General features: G+C 41.4%; 1 protein-coding gene across 16 annotated transcripts in view; it reads right to left on the reverse strand.

Annotated features, from left to right (window-relative positions):
* rbfox3a (RNA binding fox-1 homolog 3a) overlaps positions 1-12,322 on the reverse strand; it is a 216,437-nt gene that overhangs the window by 65,621 nt on the left and 138,494 nt on the right. The window contains exon 1 of one of the 16 annotated variants that reach the window (XM_089015707.1): positions 11,600-11,961. The exons of the other annotated variants lie outside the window; for them this stretch is intronic. Within the exon in view, the coding sequence (XP_088871833.1) occupies positions 11,600-11,725 (126 nt within the window). The 5' untranslated portion in view covers positions 11,726-11,961. Of the gene's footprint in view, positions 1-11,599; positions 11,962-12,322 lie in introns of those variants that run through there. 16 annotated transcript variants of the gene reach the window in all.

Consider the following 12,322-nt stretch of genomic DNA (forward strand, 5'->3'; position numbering starts at 1 on the left):
GCATGGAAAAACAATACTCGAACAAATTCAGGAAATGGCGCTCTACGTCATATTTTCAATTGCCGAATAAATTCGTGAACGGCAGTGAATGAGTTCAAAATTGCTTGCAGTACTATGAAGTATTATCCAATAGAGACAAAAGCACTCCTTCACCTTTACGTTAATAGAAAAAAGGTCATATTTTTATGATATCCATATTTTCTGTACACTTACAGTATATGCCTGCAAGTTCTTTCTTAGTATTTATCGGATATAGAGACAGAGAAGCTATTACTCCAATAATTCTCAGTGATGAAACAAAACCACAGTGGCCATTAGCAGAAACTGTACATATCGTGCACATACTGCTTGAACATGACATTTTATAGGGTGAAGAGTGCGGCGCGTGCGAGTGGGAAAAAAAAGAAACACTTCATTATTAAAAAAAAAAAAGTGGATGGCATAATGAATAAAAATAGATCATGTCGGGTCAGCCAAAGGCTCTGTTCTTTAACACAACCCGTGGGGAGACAAAAGGACGGAAACAAAGATGGCTTAAATCACACATTCACACATACCCGAGGGTTTGTGAGTGAGAGAAAAGGCCAGCGAGGCCGAGTCGCAAGAATTAATTGAGGTAGTTTGTTTCACAGCGTGGAGTCTATTAAATGCCATGTCACCGTTGGGCCATGGGGAGTAGCGCACTAACGCGGAGAGGCGGTAAGCCTGTGGAGAAAATCGCACCAGCCATTCCTCGACGCGTTTCGCTTCATTTGTCTCTTTTTCAGTGACACAAAATCAGCAATTGAAAAGCACAGAAAATCACTTTGATTGACCACCGTTTGCATATTTCAGTTTGCATGTTGCAATGCAACACGTTTTATATGGAAAAGCAACAAAAATGCGATCAAGATGCTTCAGGGGATTCGTTTGCAAAGAGGGGCCGCAGCCTTGGAGAGCATGCTGCGCTCATGCTAGCCTGGAGCGCTAAGTAAGGCCACTCGGAGCCATTTCCATTAATTCCACACCATTAATGAGTGCAAAAAAAAAAAAAAGAAATGAAAATATGGCTATTAATCGTTACTGTGTTCTTGGCAGCTGTATAATGAAGTATTAGAGTCCAATTGAATTGGCCCTAATTACAACACCCTCCAGATATTGCTTCATTCCTACCGGTTCTATTCGTGTGACTCGTTTGAGAGAGAAGAAGCAATATGCTTGCTTTGAGACGACGCGTACTGTATACTCAAGTGCCGATCTATAAATGCCTATAAACACGCTTACCCTCTCCAACATACACACGTAGGCTTGTTTTCAACATGCAAACTCTGGAGCTGGAATCGAACCATGGACTAACCACTGGACCACCGTGCCGCCCGGATCGAATTGTGTCATCTTAACTCATTCACTGCCATTTCTGAATTTATGTCTCAGTTAAGACTGATTGCCATTTTGTTTTTGTCCACAGCGAGACAAGTTGGTTGGTTTGCTCAAAAATACTTGAGCTTGGCAACTGGGGATTAAACTCGCAACTTTCCACTGGTGAAACGAACACCCCACCTCCTCTGTGCCATTAAACGCAAAACAAGAGGCCAAACAAAGATGAAAGCAAAGCGGTTCAAGGCTTAGAAATATTCATAATTGATGATATTTCCTTTAAGATCTCGTTCAACTCGAGCCGAGCAAATCGGTACACAGCGGGCCATCATCCGACATCTTCTCAACGCAAACTTCAAATATCGACGCTTCCATCATCATCATCATCAAAACAAAATGGCTGATGTGTTCTCATGCGGTCGACCAAATATTGACTTTCAATCCATTCACTGCGACATGTTCTGACATGTTTAGATCCCGAAACGTTCTTATATCAGCTTTTATTCACCCACAGACCCCTAAAAGAAGAATCAACCTCAACAAAGTGTCTTGAGGAGCTCCGGGTTGCACATCTTAGAAGTTGTGATATTGTAACAGCAACAGATGCAGGCAGACATACTAGAAACTTCATTAATAGCTGGTGGCCTTGCTTGTATGTGCTTTTTGAATTGTACAGATGGCTTGTGCGGGTTATTTGCGGAGCCTGATTGATGGGATATTTTAACCTTACAGTCTACACTCTGCCTTTGAACTATCAATGAAGTTGAAACAAGTCCAAATTTCACACAAGTCCAATACAACATTCACTGTCGGCCCGCTTTCTACTCCGGTGCGCCTTATACACCAGAAAATACGGTAATTGTTATTACTACTTATTACTTTTATTGACTATTACATTCAAATCATTTCAAAAAGCTTCAATCCAAAATGTCCCTCACTTCTGTTCTCTTTGTGCTCCGACGGTTCTGTTTTAACCCCAACCAAATCTGTCTTGTGATTCCCATTGCGATTTTGTCACCTCTTTTTACCTCCGTGCACCCCTCCTGACGAGAAGAACACGTTATCTTCCCTTTCTGATGTGTGCTTCATTTCTCCGGCGCTTCTTTCTCATGTTGTGCCAGATAAATTATACATGTGAATTACAGCATAGAGAGACATGCTCTTTCAACTACTGCGTCACTCGCCATTGATCTCTTTCTCTTGCTACCGCATGCATATGCACATCGCCTCACTTGCTTTCTCTCATAAGGGTCTCTCTCGCTCTCACCGTATGAATCCTCTCAAGCCATATTAACTCATTCGCTGCCAGACATTTACATACCCTCGCCTACTTACGAACATTCGAGTTACGAACAATGCTACATATAAACATTTTTGTAGTAACATATGGTGTTCTCTGTACATGTACATATCTTTGTAGAGCCAATCCATGTTACTTATACATGCCTTCAACATACTTATATAAACCTTAATCATATGTATGTAAGCCTGAAACATACATTCCATACAAAATGAAATAATTTACGAACAAATTCAACTTACGAACGACCGTTCGGAACGTATCCCGTTCATAAATTGGGGAGCGTCTGGTACTTTTTCTCCATGGCTTGCTGGAAAAAAAAACTAATGAAACAAAATGTATCCTCCTTTGTTTTTAAGTTTGACAATTGATAATATGGTCACATGAACGGAATTGCTATGCTAACATATATGTAGATGACTTCTTTGGCAAAGCACTGACTCCAGATGGAGTTCCCGGAGTACTCCAAAAAGCAGGCCCATAACAAAATATAGATGACTTATATGGTAGAGAGTATTGAGTGGAGGAGGAGGGTGTGTAGGGGTAGGGGGGAGGGTAGATAGAAACAAATCGAACACACCTTGCCTAATGCGCAGGGGACGTCAGCTATGTTATAGCCTCAAACATGACTGAGTGTCAAAACTTCACAGTCCAGTATGCATGCGTGTGTGTGTGTACTTTGCCCTGGACGCAGCCCATCAATTACAAATGCTAGCACCAAGGTGGTGCTAGCTTTTCATTCATAATAGATACCCTGACCAAAAGTTGAGATGTTTATCATTCACACTACGAAAGGCGTCAGAGATTCGACCCCAGTGGAGTCCAAGTTCGGGGGATTTCTGAAAAGAACAGACATGATATATTTTATAAGAAGCACCCAAAAGCCTCCCAGGAAATACAGCGACCATTACCGGGCCAATAACTTTCTCTCTGAGTATGCCTGCAAGTTTCTTTAGATTTGCAATCACCGTCAGGCCTTTTGTACTCGTGAAGCCTTTGTGTGTTCCTTTCATTGCCAGGGGTAGTCTGACATTTTATACCACTGTGAAAGTCATAAAAAGAGGAATTGCTTTACAAAGCACATCAATCCCTGGATCAAGCTTTATGTGTCATTAAAAAATGCTGCAGGATCATGGTGAAATACTTGAATATACTTGTTTGGCAAGGATCTGACGTTACTGCGTTTGTCCATTTTGATGGCGTTTAAAAAAAATCAATCAAACATGTCCATCCCAGATCACTTTTTATAACAGTCTGAGTTGGTGAAAAGGTTTCTTTAGCCGTCATCTGTAATTCCTTGAAATTGTCTGACGTTTCGCTCCTCATCCGAAAAGCTTCGTCAGCAAACTAAAATTGTGCAGGTAGCTTTGGCCTTATATGTATATATATATCCCTTATGTCCAAATGTGGCGGTGCGAGACCTCTGCTTACCAGATAGCCTTATTCATGCTGATGAGCTGATACCAGAGTGAATGGGGTAATCCGGGCCAGTCATGGTACATAATCAGACAGGACAAAATAAGTAATAAGATTAGCTTCAGGGAATAGTCCTCTGCTCCACCCAACCTTACAGTAGGGACCTATCAAAGCAGAGGTCTGGCACTGCCAGCTCTGGACATTAGGTATATATATATGTAGGGCCAGAGGTACCAGCATAATTTTAATTCGCTGACGAAGCTTCTCGGATAAGGAGCGAAACCTACGACAAAGAAGTACAGATGACGGCTGAATAAACCTTTTCATCGATGGACCACTCCTGTAGAAGTGAGATCTCACACAGACGGAAGTTTGAGGTGATGGATTAATTTTTTCCAGTAGTTTGTTTTTACTATTTCCATTTTTGTGTATCTAAGATAGCTTTCTGTCTCTAGGTGTCTTTCCTTGTCTCCTATCATTCACATCCAACAGTGAGTGCTCCCAATCTCAATTTGACAAACCTCTCCCCTAAAGCATCAACTTTGAAATGTATTAGTAAATATGATTTGGTAAAAAAAAAGCCTTCCCCATCAATCTCTCCAGCGAGAGTAGGGGATTGTTGCTAACCCCAAGGAGGGGCGTTGTTGTCTATGCCTCCTGCTTCCTCATACAATATTAGTCAAGCAGTATTAGGTCCATGCATCATTTTGGATGTCTTGAATCCCACAATGCACTTTTTTAAGGGTGTGGGGGTATTTTACTCTACATTTGATGACCTAGTGAAAACTGAATCTACCCTGTCAGTGAATTCTGCACCACACAAGGCATCTCAGCAATTACGGCTACAAAGATGACAGTATTGCTTCTGCATCTGAAATCTTTATTTTCAGTCGTTAAATATGGCATTGTCACGTCATTAACTCATTCACTTCCATTAATGAATTTATTCTGGAATTGGACATATTTGATCCTAAAATTGTTCGGGTTTTGTTGTTTTCATGCTTGGGTGCAGATAAAGCGCTAGCCATGGCCTCTAACAATGTTTTTTATTCCACAAGGGGGCAGCATTTCCCTTTTTTCCATGTTAGCGCTTTGTTCCAGCTTCAGGTGTTGTTAAAGTGCTATATAAATATGTATTGCATTGTATTTTGGACAGCCACCCTCATTTCAAGCTCATATAACTCCAGACACATATAATTTAGGAATTAACTCTTTTTTTTCTGATGAAAAAAAGAGTCTGTTTATGTAGCCCTAGAACAAAATATTCTGTGGGTCCTGGAATTCGAGTGACAATGACAAAAACCCTGGCACTGGAGTGGACACATTTTTGCACATCGTCTGTTAACGAATAAGTTAATTACCCCCAGATCCATGCAGCTAAGTTTTTGCCCAAAGAGTAAGATGACAAGTGCTCAAGGAAATCTCCGCTCTCACATCTGTACCTTCAGATGCATGACAGATTTATACACATGTTCAAGCCTAATCAAGCATGTCCTTTTACCACCCCCTCTCTTAATTATCACTAATTGCGGCCATTAGCGGGAGATGGGGGGGACTCAGAGGTAAGCCAAATATTGGTGTTAATCGACAGAAAGGTTTCTAAGGGGCGTCATCACCCAAATGCTTCCGACTTGGTTGCCATTAACCCTAATTTACATAATTTGTTCACCCTTAAAACACAAAATGAATTTGTTGTGCGAGCATCAACACTGGCCACTGCTCGTGCGACAATTTATGGTTCCCCCCGATCATTTTCGACACCGCTTAGGTCTTATTTCAGTATGTTTACTATGTATAAATGTCTCCTTAACTCATTCACTGCCAGACGATGTGAAAAAATGTGTCTACTCCAGTGCCAGGGTTTTTGTCATTGTCACTCGAATTCCAGGGCCCAGATAATATTGAGTTTTAGGACTACATCAACATTTAATGCAGCGTAAGAAACCTTAGACTGTTAATTCCTAATTCCTAAGTTATATGGGTCTGGAGTTATATGAGCCTGAAATGAGGGCAGATGTACAAAATACAATGCAATACATGCAGATTGGTTTATATAGCGCTTTAACAACAGCTGAAGCTGTAAGAAAGTGCTAACACGGAAGAAAGTGAAATATTGCCCCTTTGTGGAAGGGAAAACACATTGCCAGAGGCCATGGCCAGCGCTTTATCTGCACCCGAGCAAGAAAAAAAAAAAGAACTAATTCGGGAATGGGGCTCTACGTCATATTTTCAATTGCCAAATAAATTTGTGAATGGCAGTGAATGAGTTAATTGCAGATCCATTAGCACTAAAGAAAAAAATAACACTCCCATCCAACTGTAACCTTAAGCAAATGACAGTGGGGTCATCCCAAAATGACAGGTTGCGACCCCTGACCTTATGACCCATCTTCTCTACTCTATGCTGTTGCACTAACAAGATAGCTTGTCTGGATAACATTTAACAGCAAAGCTATCCACCTGTTCCGAGACCTTTTTCAGCGACGTTATCTGGAACCTTTGGTGTTTCAAACTGTGAACTCCTTCCTCCCATTTCCGTCACGTTTGTCTATAGTTCTCATCGGCGCCTCCGTAGCTTGCAAAATTTAAGGTGTAATATTTACCGCCTGTTCCCATGAGTTAAATTTAAATAGATATCAAGAAACAATTTCTCATGAATGTGCATTTTTTACAGGTAAAATTTGACCCAAAAAATACAGCAACATCTATCATTTGGAACAACTGAGGTCATGCCAGGTGAACCGATTCCAACTATGAGCTTGGAGTGGAGTGAATTTTTCTTGGTGGGTGGACGAGTGGGACAGATGGTTTGGGATGCTGACAGAATGGTGGAAGTCGGGGGGGATGAGGCCAGGTTTGAGCTTGGCCATGTTTTTGTTTCTACGCTATTGAAATCCGTACCTGATGGAAAAGCTGTAAATACCAACGAAATAATGGTGGATTTATGGAACAGATGAGATGAGATGAGAAATATGTATGTTGTATACTGTATATATATATATATATATATATATATATATATATATATATATATATATATATATATATATATATATAGTTTGTTTGTTTGTTTGTTTGCCTCACCCCAGACCTTATTCTGATCACTCTTTTGAACATATTGCTCAGACTGGAAATTATTGATGAGAACAACATTGTCCTTCCTCCCACGCCGGGGCCTTTTCTGACCCATCGGAATGTCTGGCTGGGCTACTTTCTTGTTGGAACAGAAGTTCGCTAAGCCTTGATAAGCTCACCTGCTCTCAGGCCAAGTTCATACTTCTCATACTTTATATTTCTCAAAGTTACCTCTGAATCTTAATGTGAGTTTTACGCGATGCGCACACATCCCCGAGCGGCAGCGTGCGCTGCCTCTCATTAGCCGTCCGCACCCGTGTGCCAGTTTATATAAAACCAAGAAGGTAATTGGCCTCAGCAGAGGTCTTTTGTTTTGCTTTCCATCATCTTTTCGTCTACTCCCTTTTCTGTATCCTCTCTCGATGATATCGAATAGGTGATTTCCTTTTGACCTTGAAGTCTCTCCCGTTGAGCCAACAGACGACTCATAATTTGGCCGTTTGAGGACTCTGTCCTCAATTAACTCTCCTCTGTCGCTGTTCCCTCATCGAGTGTAATTTGGCCACATATCATCGAGAAACACAAACGAGATGTGCGTTTGTGTGACTTAGCGTCCCAGTACCAGTATGCTAAGTCGACCATTGCTACATGTGGCTAAGGGGGTTTCTGTGTTGTCAAAGCAACGGTCTCAGGCAATACAAGTTTGAAAAATTTGTTGATTTGGATTAATGAAAAGCAGCTCACAGGGGACCGTGTTAGTGGGGACATTATCATAGAGAAAGAGCGGCAACTTCACTTGGATATCATCAAGAGGCAACTACATCGACCGTGACAAAGGTAAATAAAACGACTTTATTATACACTACAGTTTATTTATTCAATTACAATACCATATCACATTTATTATACATAAAATAAGGTATATTTTGTGTAGTTTTAAGGCTTCTTTAGAAGAGAAAATTATGTTTTATGGGGACCTGGAAACGGATTATTCTCATTTTAAATTATTTCATATGGGAAATTAATGTTTGGAAGACACACTTTTCGCCTTACACACACTTTCTGGGAACCGATTAAGTTTGTAAGCTGGGGTATCACTGTGTATATAAACAGTATATATCGTAAAATGGCACTTAAAGGATAAACAAAATGGAGGATAAATTGCATCCTGGTGTAAATGGATGGGGAATGTATGGGGGGGGGAAACACAACAGCAAACCAAAACAAAACAGCTGCAAGCATGTTGTTTATGTAAAGGCATAAAAGGCTAATGTAAAACAATAAAACGGCATCAGCAATGTTTGCTTGTTGATATTAGACACCGGACCTTTTGAAATCAGAGGCCGTGATTAAACGGTCAAGTACCTCCAAAGCAATAACCAAAGGAGCTCGTGTTTTACTACCACAAGGCAGCCGAATGCACATCATGCAAGATAAATGAAACGGAGCGTGGCTTATAATTCGATGAGCTGATGATTATATCGCTGTTGTGCGTTGAGGGTCGAATGGAAATACCCTGTCTGCGTCACATTACTTTTCTACTGTCCGCTTATTGTACTATATCAACTAAGCAGATTGTTTTTAACAATAGAGAATAAAACGCATTTAATATGAATTCCTCAAAGCGATACTCATTATTTGTCAGCGGAGGCAGAGAAGAAGCAAGACACCAAGGCCAAAAAAAAAGAACAAAGACCATCAACATGAGAGCGAAAGAGCAACGAGTGCAGCAAGCGAGGGTGTGGACGATGGGGTGGGGGTTCACCACAATACTCGATGTGTTCTGACCACCGGAAAGGAAGTGTTTAACTATTAGATGCGCCTTGGTAAAGATTCATCCCCTTCAACAACTCCTTCCCTCCCTCCCTGGGGAACGCAAGGGAGCTTGCACAAGCAGATTTAGCACATCGTATTGACTTACGAGGACTTTTTTTTTCATTCTACCCAAGCCGTCGCCTTGGGAAAAGAGAGCAGGGGAGCGCAATACAAAGAGAAAGCTGGAAGAAGAGAGAAAGAGAGAGAGAGAGAGAGAGAATGTAAATTCAATACGCAGACATTGATGAGATGAATGTTTTAGAGTGCACGGATGTTTAGCTGTGATCCGTGTTGTCTGTGAATGGATGGAGAGATGAGGAGAGACCACGTGAAGCGTGGGAAGCAAATATTGCGGTCCCCTTTACACTTCCCCGGGCAAATTGCAATGCCGATTTTACATTAAAAAAAATAGAGTAAGACACATTTTAACTGAAACAAAAACCATCGAGTAAAAGACAGATTTTCAAAAACTATTGAGTAAAGTGGAGATTTTCTTCACTATAGACCAGAAGACCTTTGTTAAAAAAAGAAGACACATTTTAACTGAAACAAAAACCATTGAGTAAAAGAGAATTTCTTCACTATAAACACTAACCCAAACAGAACTGTATAGTGCCTCTTTGCATTTTTTTGATGATGATACTAGTGCAGCGTGTTCTACCGGAAACTAATTCCTTGTGTGTTCTACTTGGCAATAAAGATGATTCTGATTCTATAGAAGAGCAAGACACATTTAAACTGAAACAAAAACCATCGAGTAAAAGACATATTCTCTTCAGTATAGACCAGAAGAATTTGCTTCAGGCAAATATATGAACACCCCCCAACGAGGGGGGACGAACAGACTGTTTTCCCAAAGGACTCATTGTACGCGTGTGAGCTAAGGGTTTAAAGTTTGTACGTGCGAACGTCCCAGCTGGTGCACGTTGGGTGAGTTATGTGCACGTGTGACTATGTGTGCGCCGCCAGCCGGCCCCGGCGGTTCTGCGCCGTCCCGTAAAGGTGATGTGTGGCGGCTATTTGGAGGCTGGACGTGGCAGGTTAGCTCACTGCAGCCCGATCATATTTTATATGGCATCTCTCTCTAGTCTTATCATATTTTATATGCCTGCAATAACAAACTGTCTGGAGGGGGGAGGGGGGGAATGGGGGTGCACATGTGCCAGCAGCTAAAAAAAAATATACACTCAAAAGGCCTGGTAATTGAGCAACGGAGAGTCAATTGAAATACTTTTACAGTGATCGAAACCCGCAGCATGCTAACTGAGGAAATGAGGCAGAGTTAATAGAAACGCAGTCACATCTGAGCAGGAGGGGGGGGGGGGGGGGGGGGGGTACTTCAAGAAGTGCGCCAGTAGTCATTTGGCTCCATTGTCTAATTCACTTTGGAGATGACATCTGTCACTGTCCCGCTGCCCGACCCAAGGCTCGCACGTGCTTCGAAATACACATGTGAACACGCGCTCGGTGAAAGGGAAGTTGAGAGCAAAGACAAACGTCAAAAATGAAAGATGAAAACAACTTAGGGTCAGCGAGTAAAATGCGACATTTTCATACGCTTCACATTATAATTGTCAACATTAAAATAGACACCCAAAAAGTTGTTTTTAGGTGGTGTTTTTAACTCATTCACTGCCACATATGTGCAAAAATGTGTGCACTCCAGTGCCAGGGTTTTTGTCATTATCATTTGAATTCCAGGGCCTACAGAATATTGAGTTTTAGGACTACATAAATATTCAAAGCAGCATAAGAAACCTTAAACTGTCTTCTTTCATCAGAAAAAATAGTTAATTCCGAAATGATATGGGTCTGGAGTTATGTGAGCATGAAATGAGGGCAGATGTTCAAAATACAATGCAACACATATCTATTGGTTTATATAACGCTTTAGCCACAGCTGAAATTGGAACAAAGTGCTAACATAGAAAAGAAGGAAGTGCTGCCCCCTTGTAGAAGGGAAAAGCATGACTAGAGGTTTGTCCAGCGCTTTATCGCCACCTGAGCATGAAAAAAACAAAACCCGAACAAATTCGGGAATGGCGCTCCATGTCATGCTTTTCAATTCCCGAATAAATTTGTGAATGGGAATGAATAAGTTCATTAATATATTTTCAATTAATTGACACATAAATACATAAAAATGGCCAATGCTTTAACGGCACTTAAGCATGAAAAAAAACAAACAAAACCCGAATAAATTCGGGAATGGCGCTCTACGTCATATTTTCAATTCCCAAATAGATTTGTGAATGAGAATGAATGAGTTCATTAAAATTGTTTTTAATTTAATGACAAATAAATAAATAAAAATGGCCAACGCTTTAACAGCACCCAAGCATGAAAAAAAACAAAACCCGAAAAAATTCGGGAAAGGCGCTCTACGTCATATTTTCAATCCCCGAATGAATTTGTAAATAGGAATGAATGAGTTCATTCATAATTTTTTTTAATTTAATGACAAATAAATGAATAAAAATGGCCAACGCTTTAACGGCACCCAAGCATGAAAAAAAAAAACCAAAACCCAAACAAATTCGGGAATGTTTAAGATGTTAAAAAAGCATAATAATAACGATGCTATGACATCAAAACATGGATTTTAAGCGTGTGTTAGCGCTCCGGGTGACTTCCTACCTGAGGCAGATAAAGGAAAGCAGGAGGGCATTGCAGAGAATGGGGTAACATCCCGCTCCCGGACAGCAACACGCAGCCAGAGTTTGCCATAGAGCACAGCATGTGAAGACGGGTCGCCTTACTCATAGAGACAAACGCGATTTCCACCACTTTTGTCTATCCTGTCACTCAACCTCTCTGGTCACTTCTCGTTCCCCCCAACCTTTTCTTAGAGCTGGCTTTGTTTTCAATGCGCAGGCTGACTCTTACTACGGATGCAGGACGCACGCGCGACGATGAAACTCCGAGCGATGGAGAAAAAAAACAAGAAAGGGGGGAAAAAAGTGGTTTCACGGGGCGAAGGGGGGGAAAAGGGGGAGGGAAAGTCGTGGGGAAGTGCGAGCAAAAGTGATGCTTCGGTTTCTGGTCTTCTCTACTCTGTTTACTTTGAGAAAGGGGGTGGAGGAGCTCGGGGCATGCAAATGCGAGAAGGGGGAGGGAGGCTGAGACTGAGAAGCGGAAGGAGGGAGGAAGGGGGGTGAAGTGGGAGGGGCAAATGAGGCTTGGGAGGTCCTTAAGGGAAGGAGATCGGAGAAAAGATGGGAGACGGGATGATCTGGATGGAAGTTGAGATGCGGTATGTGGGCGTCTGTCTATTTATATACGGCAACCTGCGCAGGCGTGGGGAAAATGTTAAATTCCAGGGTTGTGTTAATTGGAATAAGGCTCAAAACAACGACATCG

Source organism: Hippocampus bargibanti, linkage group LG15 (assembly GCF_051943395.1).
Source record: "Hippocampus bargibanti isolate YZ-2025 linkage group LG15, ASM5194339v1, whole genome shotgun sequence".
NCBI lineage: Eukaryota > Metazoa > Chordata > Actinopteri > Syngnathiformes > Syngnathidae > Hippocampus > Hippocampus bargibanti.